Raw genomic sequence first — 26,908 nt, 5'->3', positions numbered from 1 at the left:
CATAGCAGCGCCTCACACTTTCGAGGAGGCGTCAGATCTTTGCTTCAGATCCGAGCTGCAGGAGGAGGAGACGATCAGAGGACGCTGTCTGTCTGTCTGTTTGTCTGTCTGTTTGTCTGTCTGTCTGTCTGTCTGTCTGTCTGTTTGTCTGTCTGTCTGTCTGTCAGCGGGACGAGGACACACAAAGGTACCAACCTCACACTGCTTGCGCCAAATGTCTATGTTCTTGCGCTGAGCTTTTGAGAAATGGTCCCATGCCTTTTGCCTGGTGGCGGCGGTGAAAACGGCGGTGATCTGCTCGACTTTGGGGTGAACAGGAAGCAGGAGGAGGAGGAGGAAGAGGATGAGGAGGAGGAGGAGGAGGAGGAGGAGGAGGAAGGGGTCAAGACAAAACAAGCCGTTTATGTGGCGTTGCAGCACTGACTGAGGCTCAAACAGCAGGAGGAGAGACACGGACCACAGGACGTCCAACACCGTCATCACCTGCTCAGCTCCAAGTCCAACAGGATTAAAGATGAACTGAGTCCTTAATAATAACAAATATCTGCTGATCTGATGCAAATATTAACTTAAATGTTATTCGGCTCTTCCACTTGTTGCAGCAGCGTTTGGTTGACACCATCCACTGACAGATTTGATGCTAAATCTTCCATTTTTCTTCACTGGAGAAATCAATAAAAATGTCAAAACTCCAAGAGCTCTAGGAGGAAAACGATCAGAGGAGTTGTTGCTGTGATTTATGGATCCGTTCTGTTTAAGACGGACGTCCTGAGGAACATTTGGGACTCATCAGGAACACGTGTGTCGCTCTTTAAAGAGATCATTTGTCATATTTCAAAACCCACAACCAGCAGCTTCACAGCAACAAGAAGATTCTCTGTTTTTACCATTTTAGACCATTATTTTCTCTCTTTTAGCTCCATTTTTGGTCTCCACCAACCTCTGGGGCCAATATCTGTCTGTTCCGTTTCAAGTCTAAACTTTCTCTAGAATCCCACATTTAGACACCAGGAGTTTGTGGTTGTAAAGTTTCATGAGGCTGTGATTATCCTAGAGGTCACAGCAGCTCATTTTATACACTGAGCTCAAATTTCACTCACTAACATCATCACACATGAAGAAAATTGGGCTCATTGAATCCACAAGAGTCTCAGCTTTCCAGTCAGACCCGATTTATGCAGCTCACAGACTGTTTAGGGACCCCAGGATGCACAAAGATTCACATACAAAAGGACACAATAACACATTTTACTGCAGGAGAAACACTGCATGGGTTCTGCCCCAAACAGCTTCTGATAAAGTGCATAAAGTGGGTATGTCACGTCTAAAAACAGCCCAAATATTTAATCAACTATCATATGAAACAGAGAGGAGTAGTCAGGTTTCCTGCACAGATAATGGCCTTGTTGTCTCCTCGATTTATGCAGCTCACAGACTGTTTAGGGACCCCAGGATGCACAAAGATTCACATACAAGAGACATAATAACACATTTTACTGCAGGTTAGCAGTATAAACAGGGCGTGTCTCCTCACTGATGGATTTATTCACTCTGACTCATGACTTCAGTGTTTTAGTGACGATATATAAAAAAAACAAAAAAACAGAGCTTTAAAAAAGTTGCTTCTGGACTGAATATGAAACTGCTGCCATCAGACCACTGAGACCAGATGGTCCTGCAGAGTCCTGCAGGGTGGGGACTCTGAGCAGATGATGACAGAGTGGAGATCATTGATGTGATCAGCTGTATTGATCATGTGATCATGTGATCATGTGATCATGTGGCAGCAGCTCTCTCCTCTGCTCTGAACGTCTTACTTACATCAGCTGCTGCTGCTGTTCCAACACGACTCACTAAGACCACATTACCCAGAATGCCTGTTTGACTGTTTATCTCTGCCCTCAGGATGTTTGATCACATGACGCTGTGATGTCATTCATTTGCTTACAGTTACTGTCAGTGTGGACAGAAATTAATATTGAATGAAAACAGACATTCTGAGGTTAAACGTCGTCTTTCAAACTGTTTCTATCGTTTTCTGTTTCATGTTTAACACCAGTCACTCACATCAACACATCAACAACATCTGGCTCAACTCTGGACTCTGGACTGATCTGGATTCAGGACTGATGTGGACTGGTTTGGACTGTCTGGGACCCGGAGCAGGCAGCAGAGACTCACCTCAGACTCACCTCTGTGGCTCCCAGCAGACTGCAGAGACTGGTTCCTTATTATTGATATGATATTGACTTTATCTATCTCAGACTCTCTCAGCTCTCATTAAGTATCTTTACAGCCTCAGACTGAGTCTGGTTCTGGTTCTGGTTCTGGTTCTGCAGTGACCCTGTTCACAGAAACCAGTTAATCTGGTTCAGAAGAACCTGAATATCTGATGGAAACCAGATAATACTGATAATGATTGTAAATACTACAGTTATTAAAGAGTGCTGCAGGTGAGGAATAATAATAATAATAATAATAATAATAATAACTTCTTACACTGTGTGAGGATGTTCCTGAACAGGTCTACGTGTATAATAATAATAATAATAATAATAGCAATAATATTAATAATAATAATAATAATAATAATAATAATAATAATAATAATAAATATTATTATTATAACAATGATAATAAATAATAATAATAATAATAAATATTATTATTATAACAATGATAATAAATAATAATAATAATAATAATTTAACAATGATTAAAATAATAAAATAATTATAATAATTAAAAAATATAATAATAACAATTATTATTATTATTATAACAATGATAATAAAATAATAATAATAATCATTATTTTAATTATAATAACAATATAATAATGCAAATAATAATAATCTAACAATGATTATAATAAAATAATTATCATAATAAAAAATATAATAATAACAATTATTATTATTATAATAACAATGATAATAAAATAATAATAATAATAATTATTATTATTATTATAATTATAATAACAATATAATAATGACAATAATAATAATAATAATAATAATAATTATTATTATTATTATTATTATTACAATATAATAATGACAATAATAATAATAATAATAATAATAATACTAATAATAATAACAACTCACACTGAGTGAGGATGGCCATCAGGGCGTTCTTGAACAGCTCCTTGGCTCGCTCCATCTCGTCGTCGTGCGTCGCCTTCTCGCTCATCAGGCGTCTGACGTGGCTGTTAGCTGATTGGATCATGGAGTAGAAGTGGTTGGCGGTGCGGCGGTTCACCTCGCCACGCTCGATCCACGTGAAGAGCACGGCTGTGGCCTCGCTGAACTTCTGGTCGTCTAAACAGCAGATAAAAATATTTTAATAATTTTCTTTTACTGCAGGAAAATAAGGACGCTGATACTTTTTATATATTTTTATTCAAGCAAAGTGTTAAAGCAGGATTTCATACATCCATTGTTACACGAGTACTTTTACTGAAAACTATAGTAGTATTTTTATACTGATTTATTCACTTAGTGGTAATTCTACTGTAATAGAGTATTTTTTAGACTCTTTATTAGTTTTAGTTTTACTTAGTATTGAGTTTTTTCTCTTCGTTTTACTTGCTATAGAGTATTTCTTATTTGCTGTACTGGTACTTTTACTCTCAACAGAGTATTTTACATTATTCTACTAGTAGTTCTACTCAAAGTATTTTACATTTTTTATTGGAGTATTTTCACATTGTTTTACTTGTAACAGAGTATTTTTTCATTGTTTTATTAGTATTTTTTTACTTGTAGTGCAGTATTTTAACATTGTTACACTGGTATTTTCAGTTGAAACAGAGTATTTTCACATTATTTTACTGTAACAGAGTCATTTTTCATTGTTCTCCTCGTAGTTCTACTTGTAATAGAGTATTTGTAGATAGTTTATTGGTATTTTTTACTTGTAATGGAGTATTTTAACATTGTTAAACTGGTATTTTCAGTTGAAACAGAGTATTTTAACATTGTTCTCCTGGAAGTTATGCTTGTAACAGAGTGTTTTCCATCTTTTCCTCTGTAGTTTGAGTGTGTTCACAGTGTTCTCAGAGCTCTCTGAGTCCTCTGAACCACGCCTCGTGTGTCTGAGCTGCAGATTTGAAGTGGAAGTGATTTCACGGGACCTTTAGCGTTCAGTCGTCCTGAACAAACAGCGTCCTCTGGGGGCGCTCAGCGTTCACGCCGCTGTGATCCACGCCACAGCTGCCGAACACAAGGAGCCTTTTACATTTTTAAACTTTTCAACCAAAACCGGAGCGAGCTGCGTTGGGCCTCGGCGAGTCTCTGCGGGACCATCTGAATAATAACAGAGTGAATTAGAGAGCGTTTAATGAGCTCACACACAACCTGTAAGGAGACTCTTCCCCCTCAGATAAAGGCCCATTCACTCTCCGCAGCAGATTACAGTCACATTACAGCGAGCACAATGAGGCGCCGCTCAACGGGGACGAGTGCCGGGAGAAAGGAGGCGCATCTCCCCGCTGCGTCGAGTCAAGAATGAATTCATAAAGCTTGTTTATGTAAAGCACCAGAGGAGAGAGGGAAACACACAGACTGAGAGCTGAAACTCTCCTCATCATCACGCTGCTGCACAATAATCTGTGAGTGAAGGTTCTAGTCCTCAGCTCAGGGTCACAGGGGAGAACCTGGCCTCATCCCCTCTCACCAGGCTCTCCCAGGGCTTTATCTTTATCCTCTACACCCTCTACAGGGATACTCAAATACAGATCTTAAAGGACCACAAAGATGTTTTTCAATGACTCAAAGGTCCATTTATAGAGGTTGGTCAGGCCACATGTCACATTAAAATGTCTGGTAACGCTTTATAATAAGGTCCTTAATAACCATTAATTAACAAGTAATAAGGCCCTTGTAAGTCCTTACAAGATGCTTATTAACATTACTGTGTGTTTATAAGCTTATATAAGTGTTAATAATGGCATTATAATACAGCTAATAGCAGGCTATAAGAGATGTATAATAAGAACATTAATAAAAGCCTTATAGTTATCTTATAATTCTTCATAATAGCATTACAAACACCCATGACCCACCCATTATGTCTTTGCCATGCCTTTATTAATCTTTTGTTTGCTTATTGATATTAAAATATACTTTATTGCTCATCTATTATAAGTTAACTATGCACTTGTTAACAGTTAACTATGCTTTTTGCAGCTAAAGGGATCGAAAGCGAGAACAATGCCTTAATACTTGTTAATTAATGGTTATTACAAGGACCTTAATATAAAGCGTTACCTTATATTTTTACATCATTGTACTGGTACTTTTATTTGTAATGGAGTACTTTTTCATTGTTCTTTGATACTTGTACTTGTAACTGAGTGTTTTCAGATTGTTTATTGGTACTTGTATCAGAGTATATTTATATTTTTGCACTGGTACTTTTACTTTTAATAGAGTATTTCTAGATTGTTCATTGGTAGTTTTACTTGTTATTAAGTATTTTCACATTGTTTTACTTGTAACAAAGCATTGTTTCATTGTTTCATTGACACTTTTACTTGTGATTAAATATTCTTATGTTGTTTATTGGTAATTTTACTAGTAATGTTACTATTTTCATTCTTCTACAGGTACTTTTACTTTTAATGGATATTTTTACATTGTTTTACTTGACAAACAGTATTTTTTCATTGTATTATTGGTAGGAATCTGAATAAACAGACTGCTAGATGCTGAGTAATCTGATGTTTAATCATTTGTTCTGTTTCTCCTTCACAATAAGAATCAGCAACACCAAGATTTTGCCAAACGTCTGCAAAGAAACATCTGGAGAGGTTAGAGTAATGAAGAGAAAACCCAAACAGCAGCTCAGAGTGACGAGTGAAGCTTTAAGCTGCATTCTGTCTGCTGGCCAGCAGGGGGCGACTGGATGATCCGACTTCTGACTTGATTTGTGACCTCAGTAAACATTCTCATATGGTCTATTTAGGGTCAAACAGAGCAGGAAGCAGGGAGAGCTTACCAAAGTTTAATGGAACATTTTAAAAATCTTGTTCAGAGTTTAGTCGGACTAAAAGTCGCTCTGAGGAGTCGGACGATCATTTAGAAGAACAAATGTTCCGTGCTAACCAAGCTAGTTAGCCTGAACTAGCATTGACATTAATTATAATTTACTAAATGTAATATTATTTGGTGCAGTTAGTCTGATTTAACTGCTTCATGTCCTCTCAGGTCTGTGGTTCTATCTGGTGTCTGTTGTTATTTGTTTGTGTAATAAACACATCAGGCTGCAGGAGACAAACGGAGCGGTTTGTTCACCAGCTTCATCAATAATTGTTCAGATTCTTTCTGTGTTTCTCTGCAGGAGATCAGCTGGTAACTGAGAGGGACGTGATGTCAGACCTGCCAGGCTGATTAGAGGCATTATTGCATCCTCGTCTCCATGGTGACGGCTCAGAGATCTCCTCCTGAAACTCTGAGGACTCTGAGGACTCTGAGGACTCTCTGATCTGCTCTTAGAGGACGACTTTATGATTATCTTTTGACATGTCGAGTGTCTCACTGGGACGGACCAGGGTTCATTTCAAATGTAGATAAATAAATGGAGACACTTTAGACAAAACCTGATTTTGTACCTTTGAGTTTCTCTGCCAGCATGGCCGCCTCGTGCTCAGAGAAGTGCATGATGGGAGGAGGGGACGGCGGTCTGAGCTGGTCCTGGTGGATCTTGCGGCGGTGGCGCTCCTCACGGGCCAGCAGCCGCTGCTGACACTCCCACTCGTACAGGTCGTCCCGGGCCTGAGCGAAGTCCACGTGGATCCTCCCCGAGTCCTTCTTATCGGTGCTGGACCCGATCCGCATCCGGTACCCTGAGGAGGAGACGGTTTGTTATTGATTTAATCACAACAAAGTGTCTTCACCTGGTAGTTCTACTTGTAATAGAGTATTTTTGGATTGTTTATTAGTTTTAGTTTTACTTGTTATTGAGTATTTTCACTTCTTTCTACTTGTAATTGAGTATTTCTTTTTTGCTGTACTGGTACTTTTATTCTCAACAGTAGTAGAGAGTAGAGTATTTTACATTATTCTACTGGTAGTTCTACTCAGAACAGAGTATTTTTTCATTGTTACACTGTTTTTTTCAGCTGAAACAGAGTATTTCCCCATTATTTTACTGGTAACAGAGTCATTTTTTTTTATCGTTTTCCTTGTAGTTCTACTTGTAATAGAGTATTTTTTCATTGTTTTATTGGTATTTTTACTTGTAATGGAGTATTTTAACATTGTTCCACTGGTATTTTCAGCTGAAACAGAGTATTTTCACATTATTTTACTGGTAACAGTCATTTTTCATTGTTCTCCTCGTAGTTCTACTTGTAATAGAGTATTTGTAGGTAGAATATTGGTATTTTTACTTGTAATTCAGTTTAATCACATTGTTCCACTGCTATTTTCAGTTGAAACAGAGTATTTTTCCATTCTTCTCCTGGTAGTTCTGGAGGGGAGGAAGGAAACCGCAGCATGTTACAGGGTGTAGAGGGAGGGCGGTCAGGGGTCAGGGGTCAGGGGTCAGGGGTCAGCGAGGGCGCCGGCTCACCTGACAGGTAGATGGCCTTGTCCACCATGAACTCCTCGCTGAAGCGGATGTGGCAGAAGTTCTTCTTGCTCTTGCGGATGGCGATGATCTCCCCGCTCTGCTCAAACACCTCCCTGATGAGCTCCTCCGTGGCGTTCTCCGGCAGACCACCGACAAACACCGTCTTACAGCCGGGGGGGCGCTCCCGGGTCGATGGGGGAGGGAGGTCTGAGGGATAGGAAGTCATCATCACCATGACGACAAGCTTAAACCCCGTCATATCTATTCCGATGTCGGGATTTTTAAATAAATAACAATTCTGAAAATAACTCCCAGTCTTTATCTGCACTGAAGATTAGACGATTGAACTCATGTTTGTTACAACTGCCAGAGAAGACTTCCTCAACAACAATGAGGAGCCAGAAACTTAATTTGCACGGCAGCAAATTATTGAAACAAAACTTTCTTCCGATGCCCTTTCCAAAGGATTTCTCCCCTTCCTCCACTGGACTGTGAGTAATGTAACTGGGCCTAATAAGAAAATCAGCAAGAACTTAAGTACAAAGTATTGACCTGTAATCAATGATGTGGTTTATGTGTTGTTGTTTTTTTTAGTATTATTGGTGTGATATTGGTATAGCTAAATAATTTGAAGTTGTGTGTTAACCTTGCTTTACACAGACGTACATGCAAACTAACTTTACTAACTTCTTTGATTTGCTCACACACTGATTTACATACAATATACTTTCCGTTGGCTTTCAACAAATACACAGTTTTTTGGAAGCTTGTACAGCCACACATGGCCCAGGCCATCCCTTCACAGCATGGTATTTACAATATGATTTAATCTAGACTTGATAGAATTCTATAGATTGTGCGTGTTTATTTGCTTTTACTTGTTTATTTAGAATAAATACCTTTTTGGAATACACATGCTGTCCATTTAATGGTGTACACTGTCAACCTCTTCTATGAAAATAATTCCAAATTCCTTCAACAATCACTAAATATAAATGTGGTATTTGATTATAATTATTAAGTTTATTATTAATCAGTGTTCCAAATTGATATTTTAATAACTTTATGAGACTGATTTAGGTGAATTGGCTTTATTTTTCTCTGTTTTACCGAGTGGTGCCCCATCTTGAGGTGACTTAGAGTAAACCAAGTCATACAATTTAGTATAATTAATAAATATTAATAATAAATAAATATTAATAAATAATAAATAAATAAATAAATAAATAAATAAATAAATAAATAAATATTAATATTAATATTAAAAATAAATATAAATATTAATAGCCATATAAACACACATTTGAACCATGAGATCCCCACAAGTGTTGCTCAGGTTCATCCTTACATATTTGATATCCTTATGGGAGGGATAGCATTTATGATAACACCCTTTTATTAACATATTTGACGCCCCGTGCAAGGTATAATTTATTAATAAAGTGTGTGTGATTGTGTTAGTGTGTGTGTGTCTCACTGGGGTTCTGGGGGAACAGCGTGCAGCTCTTGCTGTGGATGATCTCTTTGACGAGTGGCATGTCGGGGGGAACGGGCGGGGGCGGGACCAGGCTGATGCCCGCCATCAGAGGGTTAATGGGAGCGATGAGACCCAGACCGGGGTCGAACCTCTGGATACACAGAGAGTCTGCACACACACACACACACACACACACACACACACAATCAATATTTCAGTAAGAAAAATAAAAAATGAGAGAAAAGTTGAACTAACTTACTGCATAAAACTGACAATACTTGTGTACTTTTACTGCATTAAACTGTTAATAGTTTGTTTTTACTGCAGGAGGTTGAGAGTATTTGCATACTTTTACCGCATGAGTAACGTGGTGTCTTAGTGTATTATGACGTACTAGTATGAATATTTCTACTGTGTTGTCATGTTACTTTATCTAAGGAACGTATCTGAGTACTTCTCTGTGATACTGCAGTACTGTGTGTACAGTGAGGTACTGCAGTATTGTGTGCACAGTGTTATACTGCAGTATTGTGTGTACAGTCTGGTACTGCAGTACTGTGTGTACATTGAGGTACTGCAGTACTGTGTGTACAGTGAGGTACTGCAGTATTGTGTGCACAGTGTGATACTGCAGTACTGTGTGTACATTGAGGTACTCCAGTATTGTGTATACATTGAGGCACTGCAGTACTGTGTATACAGTGTGCTACTGCAGTACTGCGTGTACATTGAGGTACTGCAGAACTGTGTATACAGTGTGGTACTGTAGTACTGTGTGTACAGTGTGGTACTGCAGTACTGTGTATACAGTGAGGTACTGCAGTACTGTGCAGACAGGTCATTAAACATACATTAGCTCTCATTAATGCTTCAGATTCCTCTAAACTGTGGTTTGTACGTGAACATTAATCATCACTGAGGGAAGCAGAAGGGCTTTTTACTGCACTGACACCTTTTCATTCCAGTTAAACCAGGATGAGAACAGAACAACCTGCAGCAGGAACACGAGGAGTCATGTTCCAAATACAGACAATACCCACACATGCAGCAGAGAGAAAAACAGCTTCACTATCTTCAGGAACACACACACACACACGCACACACACACACACACACACGCCCTGAGCAGCAGGAGGTGATGGAGATTGGAGGCGAGGCGAGCCGTCACACAGCGAGGGGACAAACGTCTCACAGAGTAATGGGACAGAAAGAGAAGCTGGATTGACAGAACACAGCTCTGATTCAGGCTGAAAGCTTCTACAAACACACACAGTGTTTCCTCCAACAGCAGCACAGGAAGTGAGCTGCAGCCACAAACAAACAGGAGGAGAAGAAACAAACAAAGGACGAGAAGCAGATTCATCCTGCAGAGGACAGGTCCAGATGACAGCGTGTCCTCTCTGTGTCCCTGCAGCTGACATCACTGTGTTAAACCACCTGCAGCTCACAGTCTGATTCATCCTGATCAGTCTCAGGTGTGTTCTGGTTCTCTCCTCTAATCACAGACTGTCTTAATATCGGATGTAGTCCCCGTGAGGTCACATGTTGGTTTGTGTCTGTTTGAGGCATCGAGTTCAGTGTTACACGCGTCACCATCTTGTTTCCTGAAACGGGGAGCAGACCATATTTGGACTTTCGAGGAGGAGAGGGAACTGAAGACACTGACTACACGCCTCTCTATACCTCAACCTGACTGACTCATGTTAGCATTAACTGGAGCATTAACTGGATGTTAGTTTTAAATGTACGTTACATTACGTACGTTATGTTACTGACCTCAGAAAACTGAGCTGCGACTCCTTGGAGTGTCTGTTAGTCACCAAACGCTGAACAAGACATTTAATGAACAAAACGTTCAAATAAATTGTCATTAAATGAAAATACAGTGAAAGGGTCAAAGTTATGAGACCAAATCGCTAAACGTTGGTAAACATTTTTATGTTAATATATAACTTTACTGACACGTTGCCGTGGATACACATTGCTTTTCTTCTCTCCTGATGACAGCTCGCTTTGTTAGTGACCTGTCAATCAAAGGAAGCCACGCCCCAAATCATACAATTCTTTACCTTCCTCTCTCTCTCTATCTCACTCTCTCTTTCTCTCTCTCTCACTCTCTCACTCTTGCTCTCTCTCTCTCGTGTTGTTTAGCTGCACCCTCTAGTGGCCGTGGTGATTATGAACAGTGTGAAAATGAAGGAGGAAATGAAGAAATGGAGTCTTGAGAATGAAAAGTCGCATTGGAATCGCATTGCCTCAGCATCTGGAGTCTGACTGACTTGTAACACACAACACAGATTAAATTCTCCAGCAGAATATAAAGTATTTTAAATGTGAGGATTTCCATTTTTGATATTTGCATAATAATCTATCACTGACAAAACTTTGGATCCATGATTTTTGGAAAACAACCTTTCGTGCATTTATTTAAAGATTCATGTTTTTGTGCAGATATTATTTTGGTCCGAATATTTCCTCACATATATCACACAGAGTTTGTAAAAAGAGAAGAAGTGGTTGTTTATCAGGAATCTTCAGGCTCATAACCAGAGAACAGTGTGGAGATAATCTTCCGTGGATCTGAGCACGTGCAGCCGGCAGGTCTTAGGAAAACTCATTACAGCTCTGTCTGCGATAACCCGGACAGGTGAATTACACATCTCTCTGCCACACATTCATCATAATCACACACGGCTGCTTTTTCTCCCCGAGCCAAACGATCGCAGCCAGCTTCATTTTTCCTCTGGCTCACAGCCTCGCCAGGCAGACAGGAGAAATATGAGAGCAGAGGAAAAACACTGAGAGGGAGGAGAGGAAGGACGGCAGAGCCAAGAAACACAGAGAGACAAAAAGGAGAGCTGCTCCACCTCATTCTCTCTCAGTCTCTCTTGTTCTCTCTCATTCTCTGTCGTTCTCTCTCATTCTTTTTGTCTCTCTTATTCTCTCTCATTCTCTCTCTCTCTCTCTCTCTTTCATTCTCATTTGCTCTCTCATTCTCTCTCATTTGCTCTCATTCTACAATTCTACAATGTCATTTAGCAGACGCTTTTATCCAAAGCGACACACAAATGAGAGTTAATACAACACAAGCAAGGATGAAGTCAAGAAACATAGCAGAGTAAGTTTGAGTCCATTAAGATGCAAGTGCTTTTAGGTCACTGAGCGGTACTTATTGTTGTCATCTGTTCAGATCAAGAGTGAAGGTGTTCAGTAAAGATTTGGGTCTTTAGTCTCTTCTTAAAGATTGAGAAAGACTCAGTAGATTGGATGGAGTTTGGAAGTTCATTTCACTACAGAGGAGAAGAGTCTGGTTTGAGACACAGAGGCCTTCAGCGGCAGAGGAGCCAGACGTCTTTCACTGGGAGAGCGTAGTGGGCGGGAGGGTTTGTGGACCTGAACAAAGGAGTTCAGATAAGAAGGGGCTGTGCCCGTTGCTATTTTTCAGGCAAGAGACAAAGCTTTAATGTGATGCTAATGTGACCGCAAGCCAGTGCAGAGAGATGAGGAGCGGAGTGACATGTGCTCTCCTCAGCTGGTTGAATAGCAGGTGGATAATCTGCAGAGGCTTGGTGGTGCAGCAGGAAGACCCGCCAGAAGCGAGTTGCAGTAGTCTAAGCGTGATGTCAACCAGGATTTGGTTCAATTGCTCGGTCAGGTAGGGTCTGATTTTCTTGATGTTGTACGGGGCAAATCGGAGGATACATGAACCTTAAATGTCAGTTGGTCATCAGTCATGATACCCAAGTTCTGTGCAGAGCTTCAAGCTTCAAGTTGCATGGATCCAAGCTGAAGATTGATAGGCTGATATAAGGTGGGACGGGGTGGGATGACGAGAAGCTCTGTCTTTGAGAGGTTGAGCTGAAGATGATGTTCTGTCATCCAGGTGGAGATGTCCACAAGACAAGCAGAGATACGAGCCGAGACTGTGAGGTCGTTTGGTGGGAAGGACAGGAAGAGCTGGGTATCATCGGCGTAACAATGGTATGTGAAGCCATGACTGCCAAGTGAGGTGGTGTAAATTGAGAAGAGAAGGGGGCCTAGCACTGATCCTTGAGGCACCCCAGTGGAAAGGTTTTGTAGTTTGGACACTTCTTCCTTCCAAGATACTTTAAAAGATCTTCCTGATAGGTAGAACCCGAACCATCGGAGGGCAGAACCTGAAATACCTAGCTCAGCGAGTGTAGAGAGGAGGATATGCATTTTCTTTCATTCTCTGTCATTCTCTCTTCTCTGCACCACAACTAGACACGTGCTGCACACATCTGCAGGGAGTTCATCAGTCAGGACGTACTACAATATATATACTATATACTGTAATTCTGTACTGTAGATACTGCAATATATGTACCACAGGGAAGCAGAGAGAGAGAGACAAACAGTGTGAGGGTGTTAACTGTCATTGAATGTTGCATTCAGTTCACCATCAGCTGTTTAACAGCAGCAGAATTATTATTATTATTATATTCTCAGTTTCAGTTGATGTCTCATGGACTAAAAGCTGCTTTAAAGCTTTTCCACTTTAGACAATTTAAAGACAATCAGAGCATCAGCATGCACACGCACACACACACACACACACCAGGTCGGAACCTTAAGAGCCTGGAGTCAAACTGAGGCTGTCGGCTCATTACAAAGTCCATAAATTTGAATTAATTATAATTTTTCCATCTTCTGGATCTGCACTGCCATCATGGTGATCACTGTCCCACACACACAGACACACAAACACACATACACACACCTCTTCTTCTCTGTGTCCGAATTAATTCTCTCTGTTTCTGTCTTTATTCTTCAGACACCGCTGACTCAAGTGACATCATTGTCCTTCAGTCAAAGACAGAAACAGCCTGACTAGTACTGTGAAATCATGCTCTAAGATTACCAGAGTAACACTAAGAGACTCAAGTTCCTTTTGCAACCAGCAAATCCTCCGTAAAGCAGAGAGAATCGACACAATCTGGCAATTGAAGACACACGAGTCTTGAAGGTCAGTTGGTCATCAGTCATGACACCCAGGTTCTGTGCACAGCTTGTGGGCACAAGTTGCATGGATCCAAGCTGAAGATTGATAGGCTGATATAGGGTGGGACGGGGTGGGATGACAAGGAACTCTGTCTTTGGGAGGTTAAGCTGAAGATGATGTTCTGTCATCCAGGTGGAGATGTCCACAAGACAAGCAGAGATACGAGCCGAGACTGTGAGGTCATTTGGTGGGAAGGAAAAGAACAGCTGGGTATCATCGGCGTAACAATGGTATGAGAGGCCATGATTGCGGATGATTGTGCCAAGTGAGGTGGTGTACATTGAGAAGAGAAGGGGGCCTGGCACTGATCCTTGAGGCACCCCAGTGGAAAGGTTTTGTAGTTTGGACACTTCTTCCTTCCAAGATACTTTAAAAGATCTCCCTGATAGGTAGAACCCGAACCATCGGAGGGCAGAACCTGAAATACCTACCTCGGCGAGTGTAGAGAGGAGGATATGCATTTTGCAAGACAGGCGCAGAACATATCACCCCCATTCTCCACTAACTTCACTGGCTCCCTGTTTCCACCAGGATTGAACATAAGGTTTCCCTACTAACTCATCAATGCATCTAGAGAAATGCCCCCTCATATCTGCCCCCAAGAACTACTCACCCCACAAAACACAACACGCTCCCTCTACTCCACCCACTCAAACTGCCTCCACACACCCAGAACCAGACTCAGCACCATGGGGCTGTGGAACGCCCTTCCTGACACCCTGAGGGCACCACAGTCCATAAAAAAGGACTAAAAACTTTGCTTTTTAGCAAAACCTTTGGATCCTCCCGTCCGGGTGGTTTTTAGATTGATAGATATGTATACTTTTTCTTCTGTTTTAGCTGTTTTATCCTTTTTAAAATTAGACTGTTATGTTTTTAACCTGTATCACATGCAATATAAATAAAATGTATTATTACTATTATTACTATTATTATTATTATTATCACTGACCTGAGACCAGCTGCTGGCCGTTGAGTCCCACGGGGACGATGCCCAGGTTGGTCATGGCGGTGGCCCAGGCACCCTGATCGGACACGGGGACGCTTAGGTGGGTCTGCTCCCCCACACACCCTGCACCGTCTACACACACACACACACACACACATAAACACACACAGAATGCAAACATAATAAAATTGACAAAATTTGCATAATTTTTTCCCATATTTATTAACTTTCATATTTAATGTTTTTAATGTTTCCCTTTAATTGTACATTTATTTGTTAATTTAATTTACTATTAATTTATTTTATTTGTAAATGTGTGATCAAATGTGACATGATTGATATTTCAGTTTTCCTTTTTTTATTCATTTAAATGTATTTATTCTAAGCATGTCTGAATGAAAGTATAGGAAAAAACATTTAACAATGAATGAATAAACTGTTTAAATTAATAATAAGGGCAATTAATACACAAGTAAATAAATAAAGAAGCAAATCAAAACACATTTTAATACCAATTTAATTTTTTATTTTTATTTTGGCAGAGTGTGTGTTATCTCCTCACCGCTGGCCATATCAGCTCCTCCTCTCCTCTCTCATCAGACCCTCGGGCTGACGGCGCAACGACCTCACGGTGACCTCACGGTGACCTCACAGTGACCTCACAGCGGTGGTTTACCTGAGGATGAAAACAGGACGTGAAGGGTTAAGGAGCTGCAGAGGATCAGACTGAAACCCCCGAGAGCCTCGATGAATCACCCAGAGAGGAGCTCACGAACCACGAAGTGATTAAGAAGCAAAGTTATGATCCTACACACACACACACACACACACACACACACACACACTGATTCCTGCACAGTGACACAACTTTTCAGCAGCAGTTTCTAATCTTTGAAAACACACAAAACTGCTCTGAGCTGCTCTCTCTTTCTCACAAACACACACACACAGACTGGGAGACTTGGACAGTGTGTGTGTGTGTGTGTGTACGTGCATGTGTGTGTGTGTGCGTGTGTGTGTGACATTAGTTTTCCTGCCTTGCTGCAGAGTGAAGCTGGAAAACATCAGAGCAGACTGACAGCGATCCGAGACTCTGAACACGAATCAGCTGCTGTCAGATCAATTCTGACAACACACACACACACACACACACACACACACACACACACACACACTCTGCTGCTCCTTGACTTAGTGGATATCCACACAGTGTTGCATGATGGGAGAATACTGTTGAACTGTTTCTGATTTCTGATATTTCTTCATATTTCTGCAGCAGAACTTAACAGACTTCTCTCATAGATTTCTATAGACAGACTACCATGGTCAGGGATCGAACACCGACCCTCTGATCAGTGGGCGTCCGCTAAACCATCTGAACCACCTGTCCTCCAGACAGCACCTCCTCCTGTGGGCTCTGCTGCCCTCACACGACTGACAGGAGCGCCTCCTCATCACAGGCACCATCACGGCCTCACACACACATGTAACGTCACCGTTTAACACACATCACCGTGTTGTTACACATAAAGCTAATAAAGTCTGTTTTAATCAGCTGTACTGTCATGACAGGTCACTAATAAGGCGAGCCGTCATCAGGAGAGAAGCAGAGCAATGCGTATCCATGGCAACGTGTCAATAAAGTTATATATAACGTTATATAGATAGAAAAGAGGACGTTTACCGATTTGGTCTCATAACTTTGACCCTTTCACTGTATTTTCACTTAATGACAGTTTATTTGAATGTTTTGTTCAGTAAAAATGTCTTGTTCAGTGTTTGGTTGGACTAACAGACACTCCAAGGAGTCGCTGCTCAGTTTTCTGAGGTAAGAAAGATACATTTTGTGTTTGTTTTTTGCTAGCCAAAGCTAACATCCCAGTTAATGCTAACATGAATTAGCAGCAGCTTCTCTCAGTCAGGTTGAGGTGTAGAGAGGCTGTAGTCAGTGATCAGGAATATATAAATTATATGTCGATTGTAATTCAATGATTGTAAATATTGCTTTCTTTTATTGTTATTGGTTTTTCTTTTCTTTTAAAATGAATAACAGAATTATAATAATTTATTGTAAATATTGCTTTCCTTATCTTGTTATCTTTTTTTCTGATGGTTGCTTTGGCAATATATACATTGTTACGTCATGCCAATAAAGCCAATTGAATTGAATTGAATTGAATTGAATTGAATTGAATTGAATTGAATTGATCAGATCCCTCTCCTCCTCCACAGTCCAAATATGGTCTGCTCCACGTATTGGAAACAAGATGGCGACGAGTATAAACGCTGAACTCGAGGCTTCCAACGGGCCACAAACCAATGGGGGACGTCACGGTGACTACTTCCATTATTTATATCCAGTCTATGGTACACACAGACTGAAGATGCTCTGCAGTTTATTTCAGGACAGATTTATCAGAGTTTTTCTTTTCCTGTAAGAGACGTTTCTGTGTAACACATCACCATGAAATGTTTCCCTCAGGATGAAATATCATCACTTCAAACTTCCTGCTTTTCTCTCTTTACTAGTTTTATACGACTGTAAATTTAATCTCTTTGGATTCTGCACAGAACAGGACATGTGTGCACGTCGCTCCGGCTCCAGGACGCCAGGAGGACAGCTGCTCCGTTTACTGACACTTTATAACACGAAACAAACAAAAACAACTAGGATGATGTGACAGGAATGCTCTCTAACACGCAGAGAACAGCTGGTTCTCTGCAGAACCACAGAATCAGAACCTTTACTGCTCACAGTTCGTCCTGATTCATACACCATCAGTTTTAATTAATGTGAAAGACAGTGAATCAGGTGTGTGTGTGCTGTTTATTGGTGCGCCTGTCTCTTTAAATCGTGACGTCACAGAACAGAAATCTCAGTGTGAATTTTCTGCTTCGAAGCAGGCTGGAGCAGAGTTTATGTAAAGCACCACACACACACACACACACACACACACACACGCACACACACACACACACACACAGTGTTTATCAGGTAGAGTCACCTGGTTAATGGGCCTCAGCCGACAGTTACCTGAAATCTAAACAGACACAAACACCTCCAGCAGAGAGTCACTGCTCAACTGCCTGTGAGTGTGTGTGAGTGTGAGTGTGTGTGTGTGTGTGTGTGTGTGTGTGTGTGTGTGTGTGTGTGTGTGTGTGTGTAATGTAGCATCACAGACTTAAAGACTTGTACTCTCTGCAGCAGCTCAGAGAGTCGACAGGATGAACTAAAGCTTCTCTCTTACCCTTCTTCCACCAGAGCAGGTTCCCAGCCAGTGCTAGTGTGGTTCTCAGATGGTTCTCAACCTGTGAACCAACTGAGAACCTGTTTTCAGCCAGTATAGTAACAGCAGACAACATGTCTTTACAACACATCTGCTGCTCATCTTCATCCCTATGGATGTCCACTACATTCTGAATAACACTGAACTAACATGTTAATGTTGGACTTTGTGGTAACGCTAGCTCGCCCAGTTCAATCACATTGCAGTTAACCCTTTATCGGGCAAAGAACCGTATTTGGTAACTTAAAAAATAAAAATATTTCGAGAAAAAAGTTGCAAATTTACAACAAAAAAAAAGTCCCTTGTCACTTCTTAGAAAAAGATTCTCTAGAGGGTCTGAATAGTCTAAATATAGAGCCAAAGAGTCTCTAGAGGGTCTTCTGTCTCCTAGTCTCTGACTCTGTCTCCTAGTGATTCTGTCTCCTAGTGATTCTGTCTCCTAGTGACTCTGTCTCCTAGTGATTCTGTCTCCTAGTGATTCTGTCTCCTAGTGATTCTGTCTCCTAGTGACTCTGTCTCCTAGTGACTCTGTCTCCTAGTGATTCTGTCTCCTAGTGATTCTGTCTCCTAGTGACTCTGTCTCCTAGTGATTCTGTCTCCTAGTGATTCTGTCTCCTAGTCTCTGACTCTGTCTTCTAGTGACTCTGTCTCCTAGTGACTCTGTCTCCTAGTGACTCTGTCTCCTAGTCTCTGACTCTGTCTCCTAGTGACTCTGTCTCCTAGCGATTCTGTCTCCTAGTCTCTGACTCTGTCTTCTAGTGACTCTGTCTCCTAGTGACTCTGTCTCCTAGTGACTCTGTCTCCTAGTCTCTGACTCTGTCTCCTAGTGACTCTGTCTCCTAGTGAATCTGTCTCCTAGTGACTCTGTCTCCTAGTGATTCTGTCTCCTAGTCCCTGTCTGTCTCCTAGTGATTCTGTCTCCTAGTGATTCTGTCTCCTAGTGATTCTAGTCCCCGACTCTGTGATGTTGTAGAAGCTGAACAGAGTTATTTATCGGAGACAGATGGAGGATGTGACCTTCAGCCGGTTGTTCCGTCTTCATGAACCCGTCCTCTCTTCTCCTTCTCCTAGTCCCTGACTCTGTCTCCTAGTCTCTGTCTCCTAGTCCCTGACTCTGTCTCCTAGTCCCTGACTCTGTCTCCTAGTCTCTGTCTCCTAGTCTCTGTCTCCTGGTTTGTGACTCTGTCCGTCCTCTCAGCTCTGAGTGGACGCTGCCAAACACAGCTGAGTGTTTCTGCTCACTTTCACGCACCATGAAATATTCACAGCTGAATGCATGTCCTGTTTATTATTCATGAGCTCACTTGACATCTCTGAATCATTCACACACACACACACACACACACACACACACACGCCAACTGGGATGCTGCAGTTGGACTCAACCTCTCAGATAAATCCATCCTGAGCTGATCTGTTGGTGACGTGTTTTCTCTCACGCAGCAGTGAAACTTGAGCTCAGTGTATAAAATGAGATGCTGTGACCTCTAGGAGAATCAGCCTCATGAAACTTTACAACCACAAACTAGAGACCTGGAGCATTCAGAGGACGGATGGCTGAGACACTAGATTCACTATAAGCAGCAACACAACACAAGTGCTGACATACAATTGCACAAAATACACAAATCTACTAAATATCGAAATTTTCTGAAACCAGATCACAGCATGGGTTTTTCTCTCTGGGAGTCTGAATGTGGGATTCTGGAGGAGTTTAGACATGTTATTGATTCTGATTAGGTAAAAAATGTGTTAAATTTAGCACCAAATGTAAGTAGCAAATGGTTTAGAACCTTATTTATATCTTTAACTCTCGTTCTAACTCAACAAAAACTAACTCTTCATTTTTATCCATTTTCGAGGGTCAGAAACTGTCACATTTAGCAACAAATGTGTGAAAAAAATGTGTTATTAAATCACAGCATTGATTTCTCTATGCTGGTGTTGGAGTCTGAATGGTTCTAGAGGAAGTTTGACAATTTTTATCCATTCTCGATATTAAAAAAAGGTTAAATTTAGCATCAAATGTGAATAACATATGGTGTCAACCCTATAAAACAACTTTTGAGATACAACTGAGCCTTAAGAACCTTATTTATATCTTTAACTCCTGTTCTAATGCAATAAAAGCTGACAAAGAATACAGAAATCTACATAATGTGATTCTGAAGGGAATTTTCTACATTTTTATCCATTCTTGAGGGTCAGAAATGGTTCAATTTAGCACCAAATGTGTGAAACAAATGTTATTACACAAATATGAAGCATCCAACTTCATTCATTAAATTGCCAAAATACACAAAACTACTAAATGTCTAAACTTTCTGAAAGCAGATCACAGCTTGGACTGTTCTCTCTTGGTGTCTGAATGATTCTGGATGAATATAAGATAATGTTTAACAGTGAACAGACAGATATTTGCCCTAGAGCTTGGTGGAGACCAAAAATGGAGCTAAAAGAGAGAATGAATGTGTGATTCTAAAGGGAGTTTAGACATTTTTATTGATTCTTGAGATGTCAGAAATGGTTAAATTTAGCACCAAATGAGTAACGAATGGTTTCAACCCTAAAAAAACAACTTTTGAGTCACAACTGAGCCTTAAGAACCTTATTTATATCTTTAACTCAACCACAAAACTGACAAAAAATACAGAAATCTACATAATGTCGGATTCTGGAGGGAATTTTCAACATTTTTATCTATGCTCGAGGTTGGGAAATGGTTAAATTTAGCACCAAATGTGTGAAACAAATGTTATTACCCAAACATGAAGCATCCACCTTCATTCATTAAATCGCCAAAATACACAAATCTACTAAATATCTAAAGTTTCTGAAACCAGATCACAGCATGGAGTTTTATCTCTTGGTGTCTGAATGATTCTGGATGAATATAAGATAATGTTTAACAGTGAACAGACAGATATTTGCCCCAGAGGTTGGTGGAGACCAAAAATGGAGCTAAAAGAGAGAAAATATTGGACTAAAATGGTAAAAACAGAGAATGTTCTTGTTGCTGTGAAACTGCTGGTTGTTCAGGCTGATCTCTTTAAAGAGCAACACATGTGTTCCTGATGAGTCCCAAATGTTCCTCAGAAAAGATCCATAAATCACAGCAACAACTCCTCTGATCGTTTATAAAAATGTGTTTTGGGAAATTCCATAAATTCCTTCAGCAGTAAAGTGTCGACAGACGGAAATCTGACGCAGAGCGAAGGGTTAAAAATAGCAGAGATGGTTTTATTTCACTTTAATGACTTCAGCAGAGAGAAAGACATGGCTTCATGTCTGATGATTCACTTCACAGAGTCTCTGCTGTAGCACTGAACCAACACAGCTCAGACAGGAAACGGCTCATCACACTGTTGTTGTTTATTTTATGTAAAATATGTAAATATGTTTGTTCTCTCACATGGAGGTATGATGTCAGTTTCCTGTTCTGAACAACAGAGCTGCTTTTATCTGACTCTTTATTAATGTTTCACAGCTGCACAGTTTATTATTATTATTATTATTATCAATATTTGTAATATTATTATTAATTTTATTACTACTATTATCATTATTATCATCAATATCTTTATTATTATTATTAATTTTATTACTACTTTTATCATTATTATCATCAATATCTTTATTATTATTATTATTATTATTATTATTAATAAATAATCATAATTGTAAGTTACTACTATTATCATTATTATCATCAATATTATTATTATAATTATTAATTGTATTACTACTATTATCAATTATTATCATCAATATCTTTATTATTATTTATTATTATTATTAATTATTATTATTATTATTAATAATAATTGTTATTACTACTATTATCATTATTATCATGAATATTATTATTATAATTATTATCATTATTATCATCGATATTATTATTACTATTATTATTATCATTATTATAAACTAATACTATTTTTTATCAATATTATTATTATTATTATTATTAGTAGAAGTATTAATATTTGTATGCAGGCATTTTGATTCTGTTTCTGTTGTCTGGTGCTTCTTCTATCAACATGTTTTTATTTATTCATCTAAACATAAAGTGTTCTGTTAGTTCTTTAATTTTATTTGCAGTTTTGTTATTTATGTTTAAAAACAGCTGATTGAGATGATGACATGATGATATTAGTGTTCCTGTTAGAACTGAGTGAAATGACTCTTCTTCTCCTCAATAAAACACGAATGTCATCATGTTATTTATTCATGATAACCCTGCAGCAGCAGTCTGATACACACACACACACACACATATATATATAATATGTGTGTTCTTCTCTGAGCTCGTGTGTTTTCACCGTGAACATCAGATCGCTGCAGCGCCGCGTGTAGCTTCACACGTTTCATAATTCATCATGAATATTCATGAGGCTGAGTATCTATGGAAACACTGGAGACAAAGAGCTCATTCTGCAGCTTCAGGAAGGTTTTTAACCTTCTTCTGCTTTTATTCATCACAACACATCATTATAATCGATAAAACAGATAAAAAATCAGAATAGTCTGATTTATTTCTGCTCAAACAGTCAGTAAAATGTTTTTTGATTTATTTTTGGTTTTATTAGAAATGAATATCAAGTCGATAACTTCTCTCCTCTCGTGATTAAAATACTGAAAATGTATTTAATATAATAACTGAAAGAGTCCAAACTGTCTGTTCAGATCTGCTGAACATAAAGAGTTTATTCTTATATATGCAATATGATGTTTTATATTTTCCAATATTTCATTTATTTTAATCTGAATTACTCAGCATCCTTAGCCATCAGTCCTTAACTTCATTAACCTATGAAAGTCTATGAAATGTCTATTTTTCGTGTGTTACAACCAAAAATTTAAAAATATAAATTATTTTTATGAGATATTTTTTGTGTCCAGTGATTTCTTCAGGCATCGAGAATGCATCAGGGAGGACACGGAATTATTTATTTATTTATTTTTAATAATATAAAGAGCGATAAGGTCCAACAAACAGCATAGGAGACAAACTGAGTCAGCACGGATTCGCTTAACTCAAAATCCGTGGAATAGCCACGGAACCACTCAAATTTCTGTGAAACTGACACGGATTTCGCTACAATGCAAGTTAATGATATATCCCGTGGCTATTCCAACATACAAAGTGATTATGTACATTCAATGAGTGAATATTTAGAAAATAAAACATATTTCTCGCTAGAAATGTGATCAAAATCCATTTTTATGCAGAAATTTGAGTTATCCTGTGGCTATTTCACGGATTCCTGTGAGACCAGGTTCGAATTTATAGTTAAAAATGTAATCTTTATTAACCTTCTCAGAGTTTCATTAACATTTAGCGTGTTTGTCTGGAAATTTGCCAGGAATAATACAGCAAAATCACAGTCAACTGTTATCCAAAATATAGTTCTTCATCTCTCCTTCCATGAACGTGGTCGCTGCAGGAGATGTGTCCATGTATTTACTATTTAAATCATCTTTAGCTGCCTAACATGATAAACAGAAACATATCTGATGTAATGTGTGTCCTCAGAGTGTGAATCAACATGTTGTATAGTAAAGCTGTGACTCTGTAGCTGAGAGCTGTGAGCTGCCAGCTCCACTGAGCCCGACTCCTCTTTACCCTTCAGCTGAGCGACAGGGTCACGGCCGGACATCAGTCAGCGCTCTGCAGCAAATTACTTCTAATAAAGCCTTTAGAACGGCACCATTAAACACAGAGAGAGAGAGAGAGAGAGAGAGAGAGAGAGAGAGAGAGGAGAGAAGAGGGAGAGAGAGAGAGAGAGAGAGAGAGAGAGAGAGAGAGAGAGGGAGAGAGAGAGAGAGAGAGAGAGAGAGAGAGACAGCCAATCAGCTGGATCCCTTCAGCTCACAGCAGAACGATCTGCATTAACATTAATGTCTCATCAGCGTATAAACGGAGAATAAACATCTGCAGCTCCACATCTGCTGATTCACACATTTATTTTAAAAAAAAATGGTGAAAACACAAACATTTTGAGCCATGGAGGCTTTTAATGTGAAAAATCTGCAGGAAGTTTGATTGACTAAATTTGTTTTTGCCCTGAAGTTAAAAAAACAGCAAAATATTGACAATAACAGTTTTAATATATTATTCAGTTACATACTTTATTTATTTTTATTTTTTAAGCAAAACACAGCAATTTTTTTGCACCTGCTTCAAAATAATGAATATCTGCTGATTTGCATTTTTATTTCACAATAAAAGCCTTAACGCCAAACTAAAAGGGGTGACCGATCTGATTCCATGGAGGCTTTTAATGTGGAAAAACCTGCAGGAAGTTTTTTTTTGTTGCTTCCAATCTATTGGTCGTTGTTGAGCTCCCGTCAATAAAACAGATGTTTCACAATAAAAGCCTGAAAGCAAGGCTCAAAGTGCAAAACACCTTTCTTTTCAGGCTTTTAATGTGAAAAATCTGCAGGTTTTATAGTGTTTTACTGATTTCAGGATTTCTGTATCTGAGTTGGACATTGTTCTCTTATGGAATTAATGTGTAGAAATGTAAAATTATGATAAATTGACTAACAATGAGTTGAGGACAGAATTAGTGTACAATGTTGGGGCTTTTATTCTGACAAAACAAGCTCCTGTAGAATATCAGATATTTGGTCCAGGAGCAGAAAGACAGATGTCTTTATTTCCTTTATTTCTGTCTCTGAACAACAAGAGTTACGTCACACTTTAAACTTTCATTTCTTAAACAGAAATACTGTTTTTGTTGTTGTTAAGCTACCGTCAAAAACACGGAGCAGAAGTTTCACAATAAAAGCCTTAAAGCAAGGCTCAAAGTGCAAAACATCTTTCTTTTCAGGCTTTTAACGTGAAAACCCTGCAGGTTTTATAGTGTTTTACTGATTCCAGGATTTCTGTAGCTGATTTAGTGAATTACTTTCATTCTGACGAATTATTATTAATACAAATGAAATAAACATTTATAAGTGTCTGAAGACGTCACCTCTTCATTATGTTCTGACATGTCGGATCACTATTTTTTCCATGAGGATGAATAAAATATCTATCTATAATAATAATAATAATAAAATAAAGGCAGAGCTGTGTGTAGGAGCAGTGAACTAGCCGTCAGTGTTTGTTTGCAGTGATTATCTCCGTCAGCTCACTGCCCTGCACAACTGAAATTAGCAGAACGAGCAGTGAAAGGCTTCATCAGCACTAATTATCTCCTGATGCACAAACTGAGGCAGCAAAACATTCATTTCCCTTCCTGTCCGTGTGTTTAACTCCAGCCTCACAGCATCAGATAGTTTAAAACCTATATAATCATTATATTAAAGTACATTACTGTGTAAAACAGTAATGTACTTCAATATAATGAATATCCACCCCTCCGTCCACCCCTCACCTTTCCAGCTGCTGAGACCCTCACCCACACATTCATCACATCCAGACTTGACTACAGCAACAGCCTGCTCTACAGTTCACCATCCAAAACACTCAAGAAACTACACTGCAAAAAAAGCCAACTTGTATTTTTTGGCCTAAAACAGTGATTTAAGTTGGTAAAACTTGGAAATATAAATTATTGACATTTAGGGCAATAATGTAAGTTAGCACAACAAAGGAAGCCAGTTGTCTGCTCAAAAACAAGTTGGTGAGTTGTTGTTACTTATATCTTTAAGTTGGGGTTCACAACAAGGGACAATAGTTCTGATAACTCTTATTTCTTTGTTGTGAAATGCGGGAAAGCGGTGAAATTCGGTCATCAGCGAAAGCTAGCGGCTAACTGATGCTAGCGGCTAACTGATACTAGCGGCTAACTGATGCTAGCGGCTAACTGATGCTAGCGGCTAACTGATGCTAGCGGCTAACTGATGCTAGCGGCGCTGCTTGTTACAGCTACAAGAGTAGCCATTAGCGTGTCAATGCTAACTCAAAATTCTGGTCCCAACATTAGCTGACATTTCATAGCGGCATTACAATCGTGCCAATTCAGCACATTGCAGAAGTTAGCAGAAGTCAGGATTAAAAGTTATTACAATGTAAAATTATGAGTTCAAAAATCTGAATTCAGAGTTGAGCAAACTCAAAAACAAAACTTAAAATATTTAGTTTAATTGTCCAACTTAAAATTTTATCGAAGTTTGTTGCCTTGAAATTTTGAGTTCACCCAACTTTTCTTTTTTTACAGTGTACAGTTTATCCAAAACTCTGCTGCTCATCTCCTCACACACTGGTACCCATGACCACATCACTCCTGTCCTCCATAACCTCCACTGGCTCCCAATCCCCCAGCGAATCCACTTCAAAGTTGTCACCATTACTTACAAAGGCCTCCATTACCACCCACACACACACACACACACACACACACACATGTGAGTGTGTGTGTGTGTGTGTGCGTCTCAGTTACAGCTCTGCTGCTCTTTACTCTGTGAATCAATCCACCGTGGATTGCTTAAAATTCAGCCGATGCTAGTAGTGGCTCCAGTTTCATCCATTTAATCCATTTAAGGCCTGAGGGGGGGGGGGGGGGGGGTCAGTGATGACGCCAGGCTGCAGAATAAAGAAACCGGAGATGCTTCATGACTGTCTGACTAATGAGAGA

At 39.4% G+C, this 26,908-nt stretch overlaps 1 protein-coding gene across 1 annotated transcript in view; it reads right to left on the bottom strand.

Annotated features, from left to right (window-relative positions):
• The window catches only part of enox1 (ecto-NOX disulfide-thiol exchanger 1), a 52,648-nt gene extending 26,008 nt beyond the window's left edge, over positions 1–26,640 (bottom strand). The window contains exons 1-7 of the mRNA XM_059342392.1: positions 26,541–26,640; positions 15,034–15,162; positions 9,059–9,226; positions 7,582–7,788; positions 6,620–6,853; positions 3,114–3,326; positions 196–302 (exon numbers count right to left, since the gene is read on the bottom strand). Of these exons, the coding sequence (XP_059198375.1) occupies positions 196–302; positions 3,114–3,326; positions 6,620–6,853; positions 7,582–7,788; positions 9,059–9,226; positions 15,034–15,162; positions 26,541–26,640 (1,158 nt within the window). The remainder of the gene's footprint in view (positions 1–195; positions 303–3,113; positions 3,327–6,619; positions 6,854–7,581; positions 7,789–9,058; positions 9,227–15,033; positions 15,163–26,540) is intronic.
• Positions 26,641–26,908: the final 268 nt, after the last annotated feature.

This window comes from Centropristis striata, chromosome 10 (genome assembly GCF_030273125.1).
Source record: "Centropristis striata isolate RG_2023a ecotype Rhode Island chromosome 10, C.striata_1.0, whole genome shotgun sequence".
In the NCBI taxonomy this organism is placed as follows: domain Eukaryota; kingdom Metazoa; phylum Chordata; class Actinopteri; order Perciformes; family Serranidae; genus Centropristis; species Centropristis striata.
This window is presented reverse-complemented; position numbering and strand designations above follow the sequence as displayed.